Source organism: Malaclemys terrapin, chromosome 14 (assembly GCF_027887155.1).
Source record: "Malaclemys terrapin pileata isolate rMalTer1 chromosome 14, rMalTer1.hap1, whole genome shotgun sequence".
Lineage (NCBI taxonomy): Eukaryota > Metazoa > Chordata > Testudines > Emydidae > Malaclemys > Malaclemys terrapin.
The window spans coordinates 2,992,217-3,014,685 of record NC_071518.1 but is presented as its reverse complement, the minus strand read 5'-3'; the positions used below and the strand labels follow the sequence as shown (position 1 = coordinate 3,014,685).

At 54.2% G+C, this 22,469-nt stretch overlaps 1 protein-coding gene and 1 long non-coding RNA gene across 2 annotated transcripts in view; one reads left to right on the top strand and one right to left on the bottom strand.

Moving 5' to 3' along the window:
• Positions 1-1,263: 1,263 nt before the first annotated feature.
• Positions 1,264-21,214, bottom strand: LOC128848778 (uncharacterized). The gene is made up of 3 exons (XR_008447105.1): positions 21,171-21,214; positions 13,924-14,133; positions 1,264-4,621 (listed from the first exon to the last, which is right to left on the bottom strand). It is a non-coding gene; the product is annotated as an uncharacterized LOC128848778 (long non-coding RNA).
• The window catches only part of CDH1 (cadherin 1), a 42,833-nt gene continuing 26,193 nt past the window's right edge, over positions 5,830-22,469 (top strand). Inside the window, exons 1-2 of the mRNA XM_054048916.1 lie at positions 5,830-5,988; positions 6,776-6,890. Coding sequence (XP_053904891.1) covers positions 5,935-5,988; positions 6,776-6,890 — 169 coding nt within the window. The 5' untranslated portion in view covers positions 5,830-5,934. The remainder of the gene's footprint in view (positions 5,989-6,775; positions 6,891-22,469) is intronic.

Here is a 22,469-nt window from a genome sequence, read left to right as displayed (position 1 = left end):
CAGGGCTCTTCCCCGCCCCTTTCCTTGGGTGATTTGTGTCCCCGGGGCGGCAGCATGAGGCTACAGAGTTCGGTTGACAAAAGCCGCCCTGCATTGGCCTAGCTGGGCACGTGTCTCCCACCGCTGGAAGCGCCCTGCTATGGCACCGCAGTAACATCACCGCCCTGCACGGCGCAGTGCGAGTGCAGATACCGGCTTACCTCTGTCGACCCTATCAGCCCTCCAGCAGCTGTCCCCCAACGTCCCAGACTGACCATTGTGAACTCCACTGCCCGGGGTCCCGGAGAACAGACGGGAACCCCACGTATTCCTGAACTGCCTTTGCACAACTACCCAGCGTGGTGAGCACACCTAGCAGCTCTCCCGCGTGTGCCACGGTCCTGCCTGGAGCACACCAGGGTACTGGCTCTCCTGGGCCTGCGGGGAGAAGCGGCTGTGCAGGCACAGCTAGGAGCAGGCGTAGAGCCGTGGCCAGCTGCGAAAGGATCGCATGGGGGCAGGCGAAGGGGGTGACAGCAGCGCAGGGTGGAAGCGAAGGAACTGCAGCGGAGACGCCAGGCCGGGGAGGCCAGCCGTCAAGCTGGTGCCCACCTGCAGACCTTTTATAATGAGCTGCATGCAGAGACTCCCCAGAGCACCGGGGATACCTCTGCCGTGCTGAGACAGGCCACTGCCAGGAACTGGCTGGAGGACATGCAACACGGGGTCCAGCTATGCCACAAGCCAGGATCTGTTTGAGACTCCGCTGCAGGGAGAGGAAGCGCGGGAGAGCGTGGGAACGCATTTCCCATGGCCACGTTTAAACGTGCAGATGGTGCCCGTCCCCAGCGTAGCAGGACACAGGTATCGACAAACAGAGGGAGCGTTGTTAGCTGCTTTTCATTCCCCGTGACGCTGGGGGCGGCGCCTGTGGAGCAGTTAGTTTATGCACCCGGGGATGGCCCCTGAAGCCTCCTGAGAGATCATGAAACTTTCGTGGCCATAATCGGTAATCTTCCCCCACAGGGATCTAGGGCTGGCAGCCTTACTTCTTCCTCCATGGTAGGACACTTCTCCCCGCTGTTTGGCATGCACCATTGCAGTACACGGGCTAGGGGCATATGGGCCCGGGCAGCTACGGGACGCCAGCAGCAGCTGTGCTCTCGGTGGTGGTACCCGTAGGCGAGCGAGATCAGCTACGATCAGCACCGCCTGTGGAAATAGTGCCGGTGTCCTGGGCCAGTGCCCTCACTCATGTCAATAGGGGCCAAAATGCTATTGTATGATGCAGCCAAACAATTCCCTCCTGATCCTCCCCCTCCACCACCTAACAGGCCTGGGACTGCTGGGCAGTGGGTGTCAATAAGCATGGCTTGTTTAAAACTTTGGGGGAGCAAGAGCAGGGAGTTCTGAACCTTCCCTTTCCCTTTCCACTGTTACGCCAAATACAAGTGATGCCTACCATGGCCGCCTTGAGGGGTCCCCTCCACGCCTGCGGAGCACCTGCCCATGATGAGGGGGAGGCAGACCAGCACGTGAGAGGACACGTTCCCGGAGATAATGCAGGCATCAGGCGGTGAGCACAGGGCCCGGAGGGTGAGCACTGCAGACAGCCTGGAGAAGGAAAGAGCCGAGAGGAGAAGGACCCAGGAATCCCAGCAGGGAAAGGGGAGGGAGACGCACCAAGACGTAATGGGGCTTCTCTGACAGCAAACACAGCTGCAGCACACTCTGGCCCTACAGGTTCAGCAAGCCCAGGCTCGCCTCCCTTTGCAGTCCATGGGAAACTCCCTACACCACCCCCCCATTCCACCTGGCATCAGGGGCTACATCCCTCTCCTGCCCACACCACATCGGGGGACTGTACGGACAACCACAGCTCCACCCGCACGGACCTGCTGTATGCTGCTGTCTGGGTAGCCAAAATGGGCTGAGATGGCCGGGAATGTTCGTTTCCTTGTTAAGTTCTGTCCTGTTAATTACTTTCTGAAGTTTTTCTTGTGTTTGTTTTTCACTTGCAGGTGGGGTTTTTGCACTGGTTTTGGTTTGCAATAAAAGCCTATTTTTTGGAAATGAATTCATCTTTATTACTTTACAACACGTGCTGCAGAATGCTGAGTGCTAGTGGAAGAACCCACAGCTCGGCATTGTCCTGGGCAGCAGAACTCATGGGATTAGTGACACACAGAGTAATTAGAAATGTCCAGCAAGCACTGAAAAATTCATGGGTGCATTAGCAGACAGGTATCAGAGGAGTAGCCATGTTAGCAGACAGGGTTACAGCCAGAGATGTACACCAAGCACCACACGATTCCTAACAGGCCCCAAACCTGCAGGGCCAGGGAGCACCCAGCCCACCCCCCACATTACTGGGGCTGACTGTCAAAGGGCTCTTTCAAGGCCCCCCGGAGCCGTAGAGCGCTGTACTGAGCTCTTCTAATAGCTCGTGTGTCTGGCTGTTCAAATTAGGGTGACCAGATGTCCCGATTTTATAGGGACAATCCTGATATTTGCAGTTTTTTTTTATATGGGCTCCTATTACCTCCCACCCCCCATCCCGATTTTTCACACTTGCTGTCTGGTCACCCTAGTTCAAATTCAGCAGACAGCCGCTCCACCCCCACCCCGGCAGCACCTTTCCCCCCTTTGTGTCACAGACATTATGCAGGACACAGCAGGCAGCTAGAGCCATTGGGGTATTTTTCTCATTTAGATCCAATCATGTGAGTAAACATGGCCAGCGTCAGTCCCTTCAATCTACCAAACGCATGTTCAACTCTCACGCAGCCCCTGCTGTTGATGTGTGGTGTTGCAGGGTGAATACATGTGCCATCTATCATGCCACGGCAGTTGGGAGCACCACTGCAGCAAAGTCATCCGCTACGTCCTGCACGTTACAGAGAATCCCAGACCTGCCCAGCAGGAGACAAGCAGCGGCCTTCACACTTGCCTGCCAGTGGCCCCACTGTTAATCTTCCAGCTCCCAAGTGGTTGCCCACTGACCGGCAGCAAGCTGGTGTTGCAAGCGTTCACAGTTCAATCACCGTTCTCGTCTTAGCTGGGAACACAGCTCTCCTTCCGGTGTCCCTGCACCTGCACCGGAGGGCTGGGCTGAGCTCAGCACAGAGCTAGGAATGGGGCCTGCACTACGACGCCATCCCATCAGTCAGTGCTCGTTTCTTGGGGCGAGAAGCGGCACTTCACCATCAGCAGTTACTCATTGAAAGCCGCCAACAGTCCTGAACTGGTTTTTGCTATGTCCCACGCAATCTGTCCTCCACAAAATCATCATGTCCCCCGTCGCTGCGGTTCTTCGTGCAGCCTGGGTTTGTAACACGCATGCCAACAGTGCACAGGGCTGCAGGCTCCATGCTTTTGTGAGATGGTGGACAGCAAAAAGGGCCATGCAGGGGTCTGAGATGTTTTTAAAAGGGTGCATACGATGGGCTATGGATGGCACTAGGGGATGAAGTTGCATGCTGGGAACTTGACCCCCCTGCGTGACTCAATGCTGCCCCACCATGCGTTGCCAAGATTTCCCAAAAGACAGTGTGCTGGACCATGGTGAGTGGCACATTGGGGAACCTCCCCCCCAAGGCACTGCACTGTCCATCCACACACACACCCTGATGAGTACGCGCAGCACCGAGGCCAGGACCCACATGATCTACTAACGCGCGATATACTGACCGCTGCAGCTCTGTGCCACGTAACTCGTATCAGCCCAAATCTGTAGTGTAGACATGGCCGGAGTCCTCTCCAAGAATGCTGCTGTGCTGTGCTCTGCCTTCCACTCGGCGCTACGCTTTGCCCCATGATCTCCACTGGGCTGAGGTGTCTCTGCTGTCTCAAGCCGCCCTAGAGCAGTGCCAGGGGTTCATCCCTAGCATCGAGGGATCCCTGGGTGGTACAGAACCAGGACAATGGCTCCTGAGCCACCCCCCCACCCCCTCCCTGCTGCTAACCAGCCCCTCATCTTAAGAGGTGCAATTCAGGGATGAATTCCATCCAGCCAGGGGGTGAGAGTTACCCAGGCCCTTGGGGCCAAAATCCCCACTCCTCCCTCCCTCTCGGAAAGCAACGGATGCTAATATGTCCTTCTGAACAAGCCAGAGTGACAGGGAGAGAAGGCTCCCCTAGCCCGGGCTGCCCTACAGCCTGGCCCTGCCTTCCAGGCTGGGGACGTGTTCCCAGATCCAGGAAAGCTTTGATGCTACCATTGACAGGCAGATTTACAGACATTTGTGACAAGCCATCTGGCTCTACCCCACCCCTCCCACTTACTAACCCACCATTTGCACAGCGCGGTGGGACTGGCCCTCGCCCTCTCTGATCTGGGCAGGGACACAACAGCTACCCGAGAAGCTGGGGGAGGCCCTATGGCCAGATCCTCAAAGGTAGTTCAGCTTCTAATTTCTACTGATTTCAAGGGAATGTAGGAGCCTAAATACCTCTGAGGACCTGGGCCTAAATTCACACCAAGCAGCTGGTTCTGTCTTCCTTGGTCCCTTCAATTCCCAGGTCCAGTCTGGCATCAGGCTGAAGAACCTTGCTGTGCTTTTCTTCTGCTTGCTGACGACCGGACAGGGTCGGGCATATTCACAAACAACAGCTGTTTCCAGGAAAGCGGTGGCCATTTAGCCTGCAACAAAGACTGAAAGTTCAGAGACCAGCTCCTCGTCTGGTGGAACCTGGCAGTGACATCCGTGGAGCTTGGCGAGTTTACACCAGGTGAACATAGATGCCAACCATCGCAAACCCTGAGAGCCAGGATCAAGCGCTTTCCAATGTCGCCGGAACCCGGAGAGGTCAGGACTCTTATTACAGGACAGAAGTTTCCTCTCCTGAAAACTTTACAGTCTGAGAACCTAAACCTGCATACGTGGATGGGTTCTTACACCGCCCGATCTGTTTGGTTCTAGATTCCTCGCCGGAATCCCAACAGACAGAGGGTGAGGGACAGGTTGTGATGTGATTGAGGGGTGACAGCAGGTAACGATAGTTCGTATTTTTGGGTACCACCCAGAAGCATGAGCCGAGCTGGGCCGCCCATTGGGCCGGGTGCTGCACAGACAAGTAGCAGGAGCCAGCCCTCGCCCCAGAGGCCTTGCAGTTCAAGGGCCAGTGAGCAGCACACAAGGGCTTGGTTTGGGAAATCTGCCTCTCCCGAAAATCCCCAATGGAAACGCCGCTTCCTGCAGGGCTGCCTTTGCATTCGCTCCTCTGACCTGTGCCACAGTTGGGGAGGCTCGAAGGGCAAGGACAAAACGCAGTGACAGCTCGCAGGGGCTGGGCGGGGGCTGCGGCTGGAACAGCTCTGCCTTAGCGAGGATCGTTTTGTTACCTCGGCTGTGTACCCCTATCACATTTGTATCCTTGGGGCTCTAGGCACCTGTGGGGGAGCCCGGGCTCCTGACGGCCGCAGGCCCGGTCTGCGCCGGGTGGGTGGGTGTGTCTGCCCAGTGGGGCACTGCCCTGGCAGCCCCGCTGGCCGTGAGCCCAGGCTCCCCCGCGTGCTCTGGAGCAGGGACTGGCTCTGGGGGCACCCAGCACGGAGGGGCCTGCTCGGGCCCGGGCGCTGCCACTCACCCACTGGTCGTTATTTCATCAGCAGGGACCTGCCCCAGGGTCCCTCTCTCGGCCGGCCCAGGCCTGCTGCCAGGACCCCGCGGGCGAGCCCCGGTCCGGGCACCAGGCCGGGCTGGGAGCCGCCTCTGGGGCCGGGCCGGAGCGCACCTACCCCCGGCACAGGGCGCTCCGCGGGGCCCCTCCCGGCGGGGCAGGGCCGGGCCAGGGCCGCCGAGTCCCGCCCTCCCGGGATCGCCGGAGCCGCCTCACCTGCGGGGCGGGGCGCTGGGAGCGGCCGCACCTGCCCGGCCGGCACTCGGCGCTGCAGCGCGCACGGAGCGGAGAGAAGCGACCCTCGGCCCGCACCGACCCGCCCGCTCCTGTGCCATGGGGCCGCCGCGGGGCCGCCTGCCCGGGCTCTGCCTGCTGCTGCTGCTGCAGGTAACGGGGCCGGACCGCGCCCCCCAGCTCCGCAAGGGAGAGACCGGGTGTCACTTCGGGGGGTTGTGCGGAGCCGCTTCCTGGGGCACCCGGCTGCCCCCCCCAACCAGCCTCCCACGCTCCCCTTTGTAAGGGCAGCACCCCCCCCCGCTGCCCCGCTACCCCCCCTCCTGACCCCCCCCCACTGTGTAAGGGCAGCTCCCACCCTGGCTGCCCCGTTGCTGCCCCCCCCTCTGTTAGGGCACTACCCCCTACAGTGTCGTCCCCCCCACACCCCTTGCCTAGGCAGTGGGTTGCTGTACTTGTGGTGTGCCGGGGTGGCATTGGCCAGCATTGTGCGCAATAGCCAGGCCCTGACGCCGGAGTTCAGGGCTGGTTGGACTCTCCGGGTCTCCGATCCTGGGCTGGGAGTCTCCTGGGACAGGCTGTGTTGTGAGGCTGCCGGCCTGTGACAGACTTTCTCCCTGGAGCCTAGTGCTCCGGCCTCCTATGGATTCTGGCAGGTCAGAGGGCGGGGGGGGCTGAGTTGCAGGTGGAATTTCCTTCTAAACAGGGGGATGCTCTGGGGGACTTACTGCTTGTGACCTGCCCCGGATGCCAGATACAGCCCCCGTGGGGACTCGGGGGGTGGGGGGGCGTGAGCTTTGGGACCCGTTCCTTCTGGATCCTCCAAAGTAGAATTCTCTAGGCAGGATTTTCGGGGGTCAGCATGATGGGGTTCAAGGGAAATCACAGATAGGCCAGGCCATGACATGCAACTTACTAACGCTTATTTCTCGGGAACCAGGCTGGCCGGTGGTTTTGTGAAGAGGTGTCGCAGTGCCAGCCGGGTTTCGGCTCCGAGAGCTACACCTTCCCTGTGTCCCGGCAGGATCTGGAAACCGGCCGAGTGCTGGGCAAAGGTAAGGTGACTTCTCGGCTCCTTGAATGCTCCATTCGAGGCAGAAGTTCCCACGCTTTGTCTCAGGGCAGCTCACACCTTCATGGGGAGAGTGTTTCCCTCAGCCGCTGTGTTCACCATCCTGAGCATAGGCTCATAGAGTGTAAGGCCAGAAGGGACCACTGTGATCATCCCGTCTGCCCACCTCAGTAACCCGGCCCATGGGACTGCCTCAAATGAATCCCCATTTGAACTAGAAAAAAAGCCAATTTGGATGTAAAATTGGCTGGTGCTGGAGAAGCCCCCCGATACCCTTACAGCAGGGACCGCTGATGGGGACAAGTAGAGTTCAGAAAGAATTGAATGTATTTCTAGCTGCTGCTAATTAGCATCTGGGAAAAGGGCGAGCCCGTTGCCTTTGGGCTGTGGAGATCTGGCTGGTCACAAGACCGCAGTTTGCTTTATGCTTTTGAGTCTAGTGCTGTAAGAGTGGCCGAAGTTATGGACTAGACCAGTAAATGTTTCCTGACATGAAAGTGTTAACGAGCAGGGAGGATCACTGAAATCTGCCCTTTCCCCTGGAGCTATGGGAGGCGTAAGGAAGCTGAAAGCAGACTTGTTCTAACTAGCCTCTTCGGGTGTTTGGCTTGTGTTTATTCACTGACAATCTGCCTTCAAAGCTTTTCACTATCATCCCTGTGCCCGGCAGCAGGAATGCCCATTTCCTGCTGTTCTTACTGAAGTTTCGGTAATGTGAGTGGGTCATCGGTTTGGCCTTTGACGCTGTGTAAATAAGGAAATTATTACTTACTTATTAATTAATTAATTACTTAAACGGCAGCAGTTTGGGGACTTGGTTTTGGTTTGGCTGTAAATAGTTGGTTCTCAGGCATGACCAACAAAATCAAAGCAGACAATCTGTCTACAGTGCTGTGGTCTCTTCGACGGTGTGGTTTTAGGGCAGTGGTTCTCAAACTTTTGTACGGGTGACCCCTTTCACATACTAAGCCTATGCGTGTGACCCCCCCTTATAAATGAAAACCACTGTTTAATATATTTAACAGGTTTCAGAGTAACAGCCGTGTTAGTCTGTATCCGCAAAAAGAAGAACAGGAGTACTTGTGGCACCTTAGAGACTAACAAATTTATTAGAGCATAAGCTTTCGTGGACTACAGCCCACTTCTTCGGATGCATATATGACAGATGACCCACTCATATTACCGAAACTTCATATATGCATCCGAAGAAGTGGGCTGTAGTCCACGAAAGCTTATGCTCTAATAAATTTGTTAGTCTCTAAGGTGCCACAAGTACTCCTGTTCTTTTTTTTAATATATTTAACACCATTATAAATGCTGGAGGCAAAGCGGGGTTTGGGTTGCAGGCTGACAGCTCACGACCCCCCCATGGAATAAGTTTGCGACCCCCTGAGGGGTCCTGACCCCCAGTTTGCGACCCCCTGTTTTAGGGGGAGGGACCCTTCCACGGCTGTCTGTAAAACACCTCGCACTAGACACGTAGTAATTGCCAGCCTCCGGAGGTAGCATGTCCAGCAAAAGCAGTGCCTCTGTTCTCTCTGAGCTTGCGGATGGGTTAAGTGTGCCCTGCCCCTGCCCTCGGATGGTGCTTTGGTTCTCTTGGCGAGTGCAAGCTGGAGCTAAGCTGTCTCGTGCTGTGTGCGTTCTGGGCTCACGACTGCGTGCGATGCCTCGCACCCATCTCGGACAGAGGCGCCTCCAATCCACATCTGTAAACCAAAACCCACCTGGCTAAAGCAGAGTTTGGGTCGCAGGTGTGTCAGTGGTGTCTGGTTCCATCCCTCGCTATACATCACGCTTCCTTTACAAATGTGCTGCATCTCTCAAACATCCAAACCTGGCCTCTGGGAGTAGACCTAGCCACTACCCTATGATCCTTCGCTACCCCCATCGCCTCCTCCAGTCAGCGCTGCCCACTCCAACTTAGTGTCATCCCAGGAAACTTGCAAAATCAGAAGACCAAATTAGAAGGAGACCACAAGTTCCACTTCCTCTTCGTGGGTCTCCAGAAGACACAGTCCCCCTTAACCCACCTCAGTCCCTCTTAAACCCACTTCCGTGTCCCAGTGTTGATGACAAGTGCCCAAAGATGAGCTGAAGAAGGAGGGTTTGTCCAGATGGCAATTCCCACTGCAGTCTGTGACAGAGCCAAGACGTTGGTTCCCTAACATCATCAAAGATTTGGCAGCCTTTAAATATGGCTTCTCGAGCTTCTACCAAGTGACGTTGGGGATGAAATTCCCATGCTCAGCATTCTGTGAAGAATGAGCCGGTGCAGAGGAACCGTCAGTACTTAGCTGCCTTTGTTCCGATGTCCTGGGGTTGCCTGGTGGCTTCTTTCGCTGGCTACTATAGAACAAAGAAAAGCTGATTTTGTGTGTGACTGGTACCAAGAGTTGTGAGGTGTCTAGTGTCGCAACTTTGGCTCGTGACTGCACCATCCCTGGAAATGCCTCTTTCATAACTGGCAGAATGCTTGGTGAGAAGCCCTTGTCTAAACTTCTTCTCAAGAAGACAAACTGGTGCTTGGCTAGAACTCCAGCTGGGGTCTCCTCTAGCCTGCATCTGGCTTCCTCATGGCTTGTGAGGAACAATGTGTAGCCAGGCCCGGAAGTGGGTTGCGGGGGAGAATCAACTCCGGCTAGGGTCAAACCCTTTGAAGAGCAACAGACTGGAGACTTTCATGGGGCATTCGGAACAGTGGGGGCCCATGTGACTACTGCACTTTTAAGGTCCCAGATGTCGTGTGGGGCAGAGTTCTTTTGCAGCTGAGCCCAAGAATGAGCTGGTGTTGGGCAGAGCTTGTGACCCACTTTATTTTTGCTGCTGTGATCTAGTCTAGATGTGACTGTTGTGTGTCCAAACACGCCTGTCTGTTCAGCACGGCTGTAAAATCAAGCCCTGTTCCTTTGCCCCTCACTGTATGGTGCCCTCTTGAATATCTTCAGCAAGTCTTCCTGCCCCTACGAGGGGCACTTGTTTCTCTTCCGTGGTTATGGCAGGAGCTGGGGCAGAGCCTATGCCCATAGGGAAGGCCTGGGAGCAATGCTCCCTCTTTCTCGGTGTTTGTGAAGCAGACAGAGGCAGGACTGCTGGGGTCTCAGGTGAGCAGCGAGCTCAGCAGGGAGGCGCCCTGTCAGAAAGGCTGGTAGCTCCTCTGTTCACGTGGCTCACTGGGTGTTGGGATCCCGCTGAAGTTCCCAGGACTGCTCTGTTGTTTTTTGACAGGGTTGCTATGGAAATGCTGTGTACTTGTGGTTAATGGTTGATAGGGTTTCGCTGGTAGGTCGGCAGTCTTTGGAAAGACAGGTATGCAAAGACCTAGTGCCAGCAGTGGGAAGCTCTAACCCCTGGGTGAGTAGTGGGGGGGGGGGGGGGGCGGGGAACTCCTGGTAGCTCGGTGATGCATTTGGGGATGCATTTGGGGATGACTAATAACAATTTTAGTTACAAGATGGGGACGCATTGGTTAGAAGTTACGGAAGAGGAGAAGGCCCTAGGGGTTCTTGTAGACCGCAGGATGACTATGAGTCGACAATGTGACGTGGCGGTGAAAAAAGCCAATGCGGTCTTGGGATGCATTAGGCGAGGTATATCTAGTAGGGATAAGGAGGTCCTGCTTCCGTTGTACAAGGCGCTGGTGAGACCTCATTTGGAGTACTGTGTGCAGTTCTGGTCTCCCATGTTTAAAAAAGATGAACTCAAACTGGAACGGGTGCAGAGAAGGGCCACTAGGATGATCAGAGGAATGGAAAAGCTGTCGTACGAAAGGAGACTAGAGGAGCTTGGGTTGTTTAGTCTGACAAAGCGAAGGCTGAGAGGGGATATGATTGCTATCTTTAAATATATTAGAGGGATTAATACAAGGGAGGGAGAAGAATTATTCCAGCTTAGTACTAAGGTGGATACCAGAACGAATGGATACAAACTGGCCGTGGGGAAGTTCAGACTTGAAATTAGACGAAGGTTTCTGACCGTCAGAGGGGTGAAATATTGGAACGGCCTACCGAGGGAAACGGTGGGGGCGACGGACCTGTCTGGTTTTAAGATAAAGTTTATGGAGGGAATGGTTTAATGGTAAAACATAGTAGTCAAGGAAAGCCAAGCAATGGTGGGTAAATAGTATAATGGCTAACGGGGTTGGGCTGGAGACTCTTGCCTATATGCTCGGGGTCTTACTGATCGCCACATTTGGGGTCGGGAAGGAATTTTCCTCCAGGGCAGATTGGCTGAGCCTCTGGAGGTTTTTCGCCTTCCTCCGCAGCATGGGGCAGGGATCTCTAGCAGGAGGGTCTCTGCCGATTGAAGTCACTAAAAACAGGATTGGGGACTTCAACAGCAGAGTCCAGGGAAGGGGTAGGGACGGTTTTATGGCCTGCAGCATGCAGGGGGTCAGACCAGATGATCATAATGGTCCCTTCTGACCTTAAAGTCTATGAGTCTATGAGCTCCTCCTGCTGAGTGAGGTCTGCAGAGGCCCTGCACCGTTGGGCCCCTGGAGCCTGGCAGACAGAAGTTAGACTTTGCACCTCTGTTGTCATTGACCTTTAGAAAAATTGCTTCACTCGTCCTCCCCCTCCGGGTCCCTCTGCCAAGCGCCCTGCTGCCAGTCTTGCCTGTGCTGGCGTGACAGGGTGGTTTGCCACTCGGCAGCCTGAGTCATCTTTCTGCAAAGCCACCCCGATCCCTCACGCTGGTGATAGCTGGAAATCCCCTTGTTCACTGGCACGTTCTGCTTCCAGGTTGCGGGGAGGGGAGATGAGAGAGAAATTGCTCTGGGATTGTCCCCCTCCTTTCTCCCCTACCTCCAAGGCCCAGTGTCTGGCTAACCCATTCGGGAAGGCCTGACATCCTTGCTGCTTATTAGTAGAGGTCAAAAGCTTGAGCAAAGAGGAAGGGCTTGCCCCATGCCCGGGGGCTTGCTAGAGGCAGCATGTTACGGGAGTTGTCACTCTGCTGATCCATAGCCAGTGGCAAGGAACAGAGTCCAGGTCTCAGCGGGTTGTAATTCCCATCACAGGACACGTGGAGCAGGGCGATTCCTCATGTAATGGGATCTGAGGCCATTCAGGGCTTTCTGGACTGTAACCCACACCTGCTGGAGGCAGAGCATGCAGCCTGCTGCTACATAGCAGTTTATGCCACACCACACAAACCGTTGCATTCTGCGCTAGCTGAGGTGTCTGAGCCCTCTCCTGGGAGGCCCAAGCAGAGTCCTCTGCAGGGATCCGTCCTCCAGGTGAGAGGAGTGGATCACAGCAGCAAGGTCTGCATCACAGGATTGGCCACAGCTTCCTAGCCAGCCTAGGTGGGAAAAGACTCCATGGGCCGCAACCAGAACGTGGGACTCCTGGGGAGAGGTGGCTCCAAAGTAACCCTGATGCTGACTGCTGTTGGAAGGTTGGATGTGCACCTCCGACCCCAGAGGGGTCATGTCCCTCTCACAGTTCAATGGTAGATCAGAGTTTAGCCCCGTGCCCAGGAGAGGAACGGGATCACTTGTATTTTCTGATGTTCTATACTAAACTGTCCACTGTGCATTCAGTTCTGGTTTAAGGGCTTGGTCCGTAGACGCCACAGGGGTAGAGCTTTAAGAAACTTGATTGCAGTAAATTTGATCTAAAAGGCAGCCCTGGAATTGGAGGACGGTATACTGAGCCAATGCTCCAGAGGAGCTAATCAGGGCGCTTCAAAGGGAATCAGCTGGGTCCTGTGACTGAAGCATGGGAGCTTTCCCCAGGCTAATGAGTGGGGCTGTAATTAGGGTGATTAGCTCAGGGTGTGTGCACTTTCCAGCTGATGGGTTTGGAGAGGTTTCAGGATTCATTGAGCTTAGGAGAAAAAAACACCTGTTGTGATCATGACTGGAGACCTCCCCCAGACCTCTGGCTGGTTGTTTTTAACTGGCCATCCAATCTGCTTAAACACCTCTCCTCTGGAGGAGGTTGGGTGCCTACTCTAAAACCTTTCCTAAAGATTTTATTGCCCGATAAGGCCCTTTAAAGAGCTAATGAAAGGGTTTGATGGAGGAAGATGCAACTTCCTAAGAATTAATTGCAAAGAATAAATGCTGCTTGTTGCATTATTCTTGCAGCAACCATTCGCTAGAAACATTTATACAACATTTCGTAACTGCTGAACTTCTCACTTAAGTGGTGGCAGGTACTGGGATCAAACCATCTCTTTCTGAAGGACCTCAGTAGCATCTGCTGTTGAATTCAAAGGCAGGTGGTTACCCACTCTTTGGACCACAGCTGTTTCCAGCCCCTGCGAACTGGGCTGAAGATGCAGTGTGCTTAGTGGACCGAGCATAGGGCTAGGCGTCAGGAATTCCGGAGCTTTTCGCTCTGGCACTGACTCACTGGGGACCATGGCAGGTCACGTCACCTCTGTCTCCCCAGGGCCCGGAGGAGGAAATGGCATCGTGGCCACGAGTGGAGAGAGAGGAGTAGCTTGTGCAGCACTTTGGAACAGATTTTCCTGGCGGATCCTGCCCATCCCATTCTTGCAGACAGGAGGGGTCAGTGTCTGGAATCCAGGGCGGGTGACCGCTAATGCAGAAGGCAGCTGCTGCTTCTCCCTCCTGTTCTATTTATTTGTTAAGCTTCTCTGGTAATAGGGTCCTGCTGACACCCTCTGCCCGTCTCGGGGGGCTCTGTGGCTGTGGGCTAAGCCGTCCCGTGTGGCTGCTGGTGTCCAACTATAGTGAGCGCCTCACGACTAGCGTCTGGTGAGGCGGCAGCAGCAGGATTCCCTCGCTGACCTCCCTGCACCTTGTTCTTGTCCCCTTTGTAGCACGTGCTGCCCCATCCCCTTCATCCTGTCTGTGCGCTTGTGTTGAGCTGGGACTGCCTCATCCAGAGACCTGGTCCCTGAGCAGCGGCAAAGGCTGCCACTGTAGGGCTCGGGGCTTTGGCCAGCTTCCCCGAGCTACGAACGTCCCCTCTTGGGTTGGCGCCTTTGGCAGCCTGGGTGAATTGTTCGCTTTGTACATGTGTGATTTCGCCCTGAATCACCTTTCGGGAGAAACTCTGTCTTGCAAGCCTGAAGTCATGGTGAAACTTCAGTATGACATCCGGGGTCTGTCCGGGAGTAGGTGTTTCCGTGGGAGAGGCGGCGTAGGAGTTCTGCTGTCTTGTTTGTCCCCAGGGGCCATAAAAGCTGATGAGTCTCTCTGGACTCTCACTTCCTCCTACGACAGGGGTCTGCGTTTTGTGGAGGAGCGGCTGGATTTGGGAAAACACAGAGACAGGTTGTTGCCTAAACCCAGGGGCTGATGGTACAAAGGCAGTGACAAAACAACCTACAAGTGGCAATAAACCCAGAACCGCTCCCTGACTCCAGTGTGGGAGGCGAGAGCTTGTTTTGCTAATCTGCAGCTCTAAGCCGCTTCTCTGTTCAGGAGGGGTTGGCGCTTTACCGCCAGTGAATGACTCACCTCCACCTGCGCTGGGCCTGAATGAAGGAGGGCTGAGTCGGCTGAGTGATGTCATTGTTCCCTGGCCCAGCCTGGGCTGGAGCGAAAGTCTGCTCCAGCGTGGGTCGGACTAGGATGACCATATTAGGCTCTGTGCTAAAGGCTAGCGTGGCGGCCCCTCTCTGGGGACTGGGCAGCTTGCCGTAGCAAACAAGGACATCTCACAGCGTAGCTCCAGCTCTGTTGTGGGCCATTTACTTCCATGCCCTCTATATTTAATTCTGACACTGGCGTATTCCGCTGTCCCTCTTTCCCCCCCGAGCTCAGGCCACAAGACTTGTTGAATTCAGACCTTTGCTCCTTCCAGCTGGGGTTGTCAGGCATCCGGTTTTCGACTGGAACGCCCGGTCGAAAAGGCACCCTGGTGGCTCTCTGACCAGGCCGTTAAAAGTCCACTTGTGGCACAGCGGTGCAGGCAGGCACCCTGCCCGGATCCACACGGCTCCTGGAAGTGGTGACAGGTCCCTCCAGCTCCTAGGCGCAAGGGCGGCCATGGGGGCTATGCATGCTGCCCCTATGCCAAGCACCGGCTCCACAGCTCCCATTGGCCGGGAACCATGGCCGGGAACCATGGCCAATGGGAGCTGCAGGGGTGGTGCCTGTGGACAGGGGCAGCGTGCAGAGCCCCCGTGGCCGCCCCTGTGCCAAGGAGCTGGAGGGACCTGTTGTTGTTTCAGGAGCCAACTGAGGTAAACACCCACCTGGAGCCTGCACTCCTCACCCTGAAGCTCCCTCCTGTACCCCAAACCCTTATCCCCAGCCCCATCCCAGAGCCCTTACCCCCTCCCGCACTCCAACCCCTGCCCCAGGCCAGAGCCCCCTCCCGCACTCTCAACCCCTTGGCCCCAGGCCAGAGCCCCCTCCTACATCCAAAACTTCTCCCCGGCCCCATCCCAGAGCCTGAACCCCTCATTTCTGGCCTCACTCCAGAGCCTGCACCCCCCACCACAGAGCCCCTCCCTCCCCCTGCCCCAGCCCAGTGAAAATGAGCGTGTGAGGGAGGGAGGGGGGAATGGAGTTAATGTGGGGCGGGGCCTTGGGGAAGGGGGCAGGGCGGGGCCTCGGGGAAGGGGGCAGGGCGGGGCCTCGGGGAAGGGGGCAGGGCGGGGCCTTGGGGAATGGGGCAGGGCCGGGCCTTGGGGAAGGGGGCAGGGCCGGGACTCAGGGAAGGGGGCGGGGTAAGTGTGTTCAGTTTTCTGCAAATAGGAAGTTGGCAACTCCACTTCCAGCTCTTAAACGACATACAATAAAATTCCAAACCCTTCCAGAGCCGGTGACTCCTTTTAGCTGAGGCTTCAGAAAATCTTTGCTTTACAGAAGTGGGAGGAATCCTGAAGCCCTTGTTCATCAAACCCTTAGCATCCCACAGCCCTTGTGCCTCAGGTGCTCAGAGAGCCTTCTCTGTGTCCTAGGTACTCAGGGGCCTCCCTCACTGTCCAATCGATATGCCTCAGGGTCCCCTCACACGCCTGCGAGGCAGGGCACTGCTGTTATCCCCATTGTACAGGTGGGGAACCGAAGCACTAAGTGACATGCCCAAGGTCACACAGGAAATCTCTGGCAGAGCAGGGAACTGAACCTGGGTCTCCCAGATCTAGGCTAGCGTCAGCCTTTCTTCATACATCACACAGTGAGCAGCGATGGGTCTGGGCATCATGTCCTGTGTCGAAAGCTCCTGCAGGCAGGCCGCATTGTGGCACCACGTGGCTGCTGAGATGGATTGAGGAAAGAACAAGGGGTCTCTCTGGGCTTTGGCAAAGGGCAGTAAGGAGAGGCGAGTATCTCGTGTGAAGGCCACATGCTTCCCAGTGGTAGGCTGGTGCTCTGTGAGTAAGAATGTCTGCCCACGCTCGGCCCTGCCAGGCTGCTGAAGAACATAAGAACGGCCGTACCGGGTCAGACCAAAGGTCCATCTAGCCCAGTATCCTGTCTACCGACAGTGGCCAATGCCAGGTGCCCCAGAGGGAGTGAACCTAACAGGCAATGATCAAGTGATCGCTCTCCTGCCATCCATCTCCATCCTCTGACAAACAGAGGCTAGGGACACCATTCCTTACCCCTCCTGGCTAATAGCCATTAATGGACTTAACCACCATGAATTTATCCAGTTCTCTTTTAAACACTGTTATAGTCCTAGCCTTCACAACCTCCTCAGGCAAGGAGTTCCACAAGTTGACTGTGCGCTGCATGAAGAAGAACTTCCTTTTATTTGTTTTAAACCTGCTGCCTATTAATTTCATTTGGTGACCCCTAGTTCTTGTATTATGGGAATAAGTAAATAACTTTTCCTTATCCACTTTCTCCACATCCCTCATGATTTTATATACCTCTATCATATCCCCCTTAGTCTCCTCTTTTCCAAGCTGAAGAGTCCTAGCCTCTTTAATCTCTCCTCATATGGGACCCATTCCAAACCCCTAATCATTTTAGTTGCCCTTCTCTGAACCTTTTCTAGTGCCAGTATATCTTTTCTGAGATGAGGAGACCACATCTGTACGCAGTATTCGAGACGAGGACGTACCATCGATTTATATAAGGGCAATAATATATTCTCAGTCTTATCCTCTATCCCCTTTTTAATGATTCCTAACATCCTGTTTGCTTTTTTGACCGCCTCTGCACACTGCGTGGACATCTTCAGAGAACTATCCACGATGACTCCAAGATCTTTCCTGACTTCTTGTAGCTAAATTAGCCCCCATCATATTGTATGTATAGTTGGGGTTATTTTTTCCAATGTGCATTATTTTACATTTATCCACATTAAATTTCATTTGCCATTTTGTTGCCCAATCACTTAGTTTTGTGAGAACTTTTTGAAGTTCTTCACAGTCTGCTTTGGTCTTAACTATCTTGAGCAGTTTAGTATCATTGGCAAACTTTGCCACCTCACTGTTTACCCCTTTCTCCAGATCATTTATGAATAAGTTGAATAGGATCGATCCTAGGACTGACCCTTGGGGAACACCACTAGTTACCCCTCTCCATTCTGAGAATTTACCGTTAATTCCTACCCTTTGTTCCCTGTCTTTTAACCAGTTCTCAATCCATGAAAGGACCTTCCCTTTTATCCCATGACAGCTTAATTTACGTAAGAGCCTTTGGTGAGGGACCTTGTCAAAGGCTTTCTAGAAATCTAAGTAAACTAAGTCCACTGGATGCCCCTTTTTTGTTTGTTGACCCCTTCAAAGAACTCTAATAGATTAGTAAGACACGATTTTCCCTTTACAGAAACCATGTTGACTATTGCTCAACAATTTATGTTTTTCTATGTGTCTGACAATTTTATTCTTAACTATTGTTTAGACTAATTTGCCCGGTACCGACGTTAAACTTACTGGTCTGTAATTGCCGGGATCACCTCTAGAGCCCTTTTTAAATATTGGCGTTACATTAGCTAACTTCCAGTCATTGGGTACAGAAGCCGATTTAAAGGGCAGGTTACAAACCTTAGTTAATAGTTCCGCAACTTCACATTTGAGTTCTTTCAGAACTCTTGGGTGAATGCCAGCTGGTCCCTGTGACTTGTTAGTGTTAAGTTTATCAATCAATTCCAAAACCTCCTCTAGTGACACTTCAATCTGTGACAGTTCCTCAGATTTGTCACCTACAAAAGCCGGCTCAAGTTTGGGAATCTCCCTAATATCCTCAGCCGTGAAGACTGAAGCAAAGAATCCGTTTAGTTTCTCCGCAATGACTTTATTGTCTTTAAGCGCTCCTTTTGTATCTCGATCATCAAGGGGCCCCGCTGGTTGTTTAGCAGGCTTCCTACTTCTGATGACTTAAACATTTTATTACCTTTGGAGTTTTTGGCTAGCCGTTCTTCAAACTCCTCTTTGGCTTTTCTTATTACATTCTTGCACATAATTTGGCAGCGTTTATGCTCCTTTCTATTTGCCTCACTAGGATTTGACTTCCACTTTTTAAAGGAAGTCTTTTTCTCTCTCACTGCTTCTTTTACATGGTGGTTAAGCCACGGTAGCTCTTTTTTAGTTCTTTTACTGTGTTTCTTAATTTGGGGTATACATTGAAGTTGGGCCTCTATTATGGTGTCTTTAAAAAGCGTCCATGCAGCTTGCAGGGATTTCACTTTAGTCACTGTACCTTTTAACTTCTGTTTAACTAACCCCCTCATTTTTGCATAGTTCCCCCTTTTGAAATTAAATGCCACAGTGTTGGGTTGTTAGATGTTCTTCCCACCACAGGGATGTTGAAGCTATTGTATTATGGTCACTATTTCCAAGCGGTCCAGTTATAGTTACCTCTTGGACCAGCTCCTGTGCTCCACTCAAGACTAAATCTAGAGTTGCCTCTCCCCTTGTGGGTTCCCGTACCAGCTGCTCCATGAAGCAGTCATTTAAAGTATCGAGAAATTTTATCTCTGCATTTCGTCCTGAAGTGAAATGTTCCCAGTCAATATGGGGATAGGCTCCCCCCATCCCAAAAGTTTCCCCAGTTCCTAATGAATGTAAACCCCTCCTCTCTTCACCATCGTCTCATCCACGCATTGAGACTCTGAAGCTCTGCCTGCCTACCTGGCCCTGTGCGTGGAACTGGGAGCGTTTCTGAGAATGCCACCATAGAGGTCCTGGATTTCAGTCTCTTCTCTAGCAGCCTAAATTTGGCCTCCAGGACATCTCTCTTACCCTTCCCTATGTCATTGGTACCTACATGTACCACGACCACCAGCTCCTCCCTAGCACTACACATAAGTCTGTCCAGATGCTTCGAGAGAGCCTCAACCTTCGCACCAGGCAGGCAAGTCACCATATGGTTCTCCTGGTCATCACAAATCCAGCTATCTACGTTTCTAATGATTGAATCTCCCATTACTAACACCTGCCTTTTCCTAGCAACTGGAGCTCCCTCCCCAAGAGAGGTAACCTCAGTGCGAGAGGCAACCCCAGCACCGTCTGGAAGGAGGGTCCCAACTATGGGAAGTTTCCCTCTGCTCCCATTGACTGCTCTGCTTCCCTGGGCCTTTCATCCTCCTCAACAGTGCAGGGGCTGTCTGACCGGAGGTGGGACAATTCTACAGTGTCCCGGAAAGCCTCATCAACATACCTCTCTGCCTCCTTTAGCTCCTCCAGTTCCGCCACCCTGGCCTCCAAAGTCTGTACGCGGTCTCTAAGGGCCAGGAGCTCCTTGCACTGAATGCACACATACGCCACCCGCCCACAGGGCCTGTAATCATACATGCTGCACCCAGTGCAATAAACTGGATAGCCCCCACTCTGCAGCTGGGCTTCTGCTTGCATTGTCTCCTAGTTAATGAAAGGGTTGTTAAAAGCAAGAAGTCTCGAATGTAGTTTGGTTTATAGGTTTTAAGGGGAATAAAGGGAAACACAACCGGCAAGGGACCCTCGCTCCCTTCCCACGCCCCTTCTAAACTCCCTTGCGAATAAAGCCCTGGCCTGTGTGAATGCCCCGCCCACTGATTAAGGCTCAGCCAATTACCAGAGGCTTCTAGCTTTCAGACCTTCCTTTGACGCTCACAGCTTCCAACTGCCAGCCACAGCACACGGTCCTTCAAACAACCAAACGAACAGACAGACTGACAAACACAAGCTCAGCACACAGCAAGTAACCCCCAAACACAAACAAACACACACTGCAGGCAGTGGCGGAGCCAGGTTCTAAGTGCAGGGGGAGCAAACATAAAGGCGCCCCCCCAGCTCCTCCTCTGGCCACCCCCCTCCTTGGCTCCTCCTCCGGCCGCTCCGCGCCTCCCCCCACCCTTGGCTCCTCCGGCCATGCTGCGCCCCCCCCCCTCGGAGGGGCTCGGTCCGTGGGGAGGCCGGGCGCGGGCAAGGGGTGGCGGGTGGGCGGGTGCTGCTTGCTTCTCCCGGGGGCTGGAGGGAGCAGAGCAGTGGGGCAGGCAGCAGCTGGTGAGATCCCCTCTTCCCGGCAGCTTCCTGCTTCCCTCGGCCCGGGCAGCCCGGCATTAGCAAGGGGCGGGGCTGCCCGGGCCGAGGGAAGCAGGAAGCTGCCGGGGAGAGGGGATCTGCCCACCAGCTGCGGAGCGCTCGGCCGCCGAGCCCTGAGCCGCCGCAGGAGGTGGCTGTGGTGATGTTGGGACCCAGGGCCGGCTCCAGGCACCAGCCGAGCAAGCTGGTGCTTGGGGCGGCAGATTGAACGAGGCGCCATTCTGCCCAATCCTAGGGCGGCACGGCCGCTTTTTTTTTTTTTTTAGTTCCGCTCCAGCCGCCCTGTAGGGGGCGGCGACGTGGAGGACAGGAGCGTCCTGCAGCAAGCCTGGCAGGGCAGTCCTCGTCCTTCCCTCCCAGCCGACCGGAGCGGCGCGGAGCCCTCGCGGCAGGCGGTGCGGCAGGGCAGAAGGGGCCGCATGGCAGCGCCCCTCTGTAGCCCTGGCTGCCCCCCTTCTCTCTCTCCCGCCCGCTCCCTCCCCATCGCTAGCCGGTCCCCCTGCACCCGCACTCCGGCGCACAGATCACTGGGTTTTTTTGGTTTTGTTTTGCCATTCTGGCTGCTACGTTGTTTGTTGTTGTTGTTGTGTTTTTTTCCTTGGGCGGCCGAAAAGCCTGTTGGGGCCGCGCTGAGCGTGGGGCACGATGGCCAAGGAGCCGGCCCCTTCGCTCCTCCAGCCATGCCCGCTGCCCCCCGCCCCCAATGGCTCCTCCGGAGTCCGGCCGTGCTGCCCCCCCCTTGCCTGCAGGAGCCCAGTGCCGGCCTGGCAGGCGCCGCTTTTGAAAAATGTGCTGAGGGGAAGCAGCTGCTTCCCCTGAACCCCCCTAGCTACACTCCTGACTACAGTCGGTCACTTACCCCAAGGGTCCTGTATTTGCTCCTCCTTCATCTGGAGAACTCCCTTGTGAAACTCCCTGTTAGCAGCCCCTGGTTGTGCGCTGCTTTATAAAGCCCTGGCCTGTGTGAATGCCCCGCCCACTGATTAAGGCTCAGCCAATTACCAGTGGCTTGTAGCTTTCAGACCTTCCTTTGAAGCTCACAGCTTCCAACTGCCAGCCACAGCACACGGTCCTTCAAACAAACAGACAGACTGACAAACACAAGCTCAGCACACAGCAAGTAACCCCCAAACACAAACAAACACACACTGCAGTCAGTCACTTATCCCAAGGGTCCTGTATTTGCTCCTCCTTCACCTGGAGAACTCCCCTGCGAAACTCCCTGTTAGCAGCTCCTGTTAGCGAAAGTCTTGTGGAGGCTTGTGTGGTGGTTCATGACGTGCCTGGGTGCAGTGTAGACGTGGTGTTCTCAATGGGCAGCGAGCCTGGTTGGACCTATCACAGGGATACGTAGCTTTGCCTGTCCCGGCGCTCTTTCTGCCCTGGCTGGGGGAGACCAGGGAACTGGAGCTGTATTGTGCAAGGGCAGATTTTTTAGGCCCATAACTGACTGCGCATCATTTGCCAGTAGTTCTGCGGGGGCCAGAAGCCACTTTTCAGTGTCTGATATCTTGGCCTTTTGCTATTTAAAGTTGATTATAATGTGGGTTAGTGCATCCCCCAGCTAGCCTAATGCAGCCATTTGTATGAACGGCTAACACAGCAAATATTTTGCATGTATCTTGAATTTTTTTTTTTTTTTTTTTTTCAGATTTAAAAATTTTATTAAGATGTTAAAAAAAAATAGTGAACAGAGTTTGAGCATAGAAGTTTCTGGTTATCAGGGAATTAACATACAGATTATCGAGGGTGCAAAGTTTGATTTAAGATAAAATGGATGAGGAAATACATAATCTGCAATATTCCCGATTGGGGGTAAAAGGTTGATGGGTCAAAGTACAGACATTGAGATATGAGGGTATGAAGTTCATAAAGTGGCTATGTTCGGGTGTGGATTATAATGAGTGGATATGATGATGAGGATGGATTGACCCTCATTTGGTGAGATTTAATGTTCAGGGAGTTTATGGTTCCAGTTCATATGATCCAATGGAGAAGGTCACTTGGTCCCTTTCTCGTAGTGGGAGAACGATGTCACTCTGGCTCACGCCTCCTGGTACTGTCGGTGGCTGGTGATGTGCTCGATGTAGATGTCCCTGGACCATCGGATGGCGTCTGAGACCATGAGGCGCCGCATGAGACGTGCGTAGCGTCGACC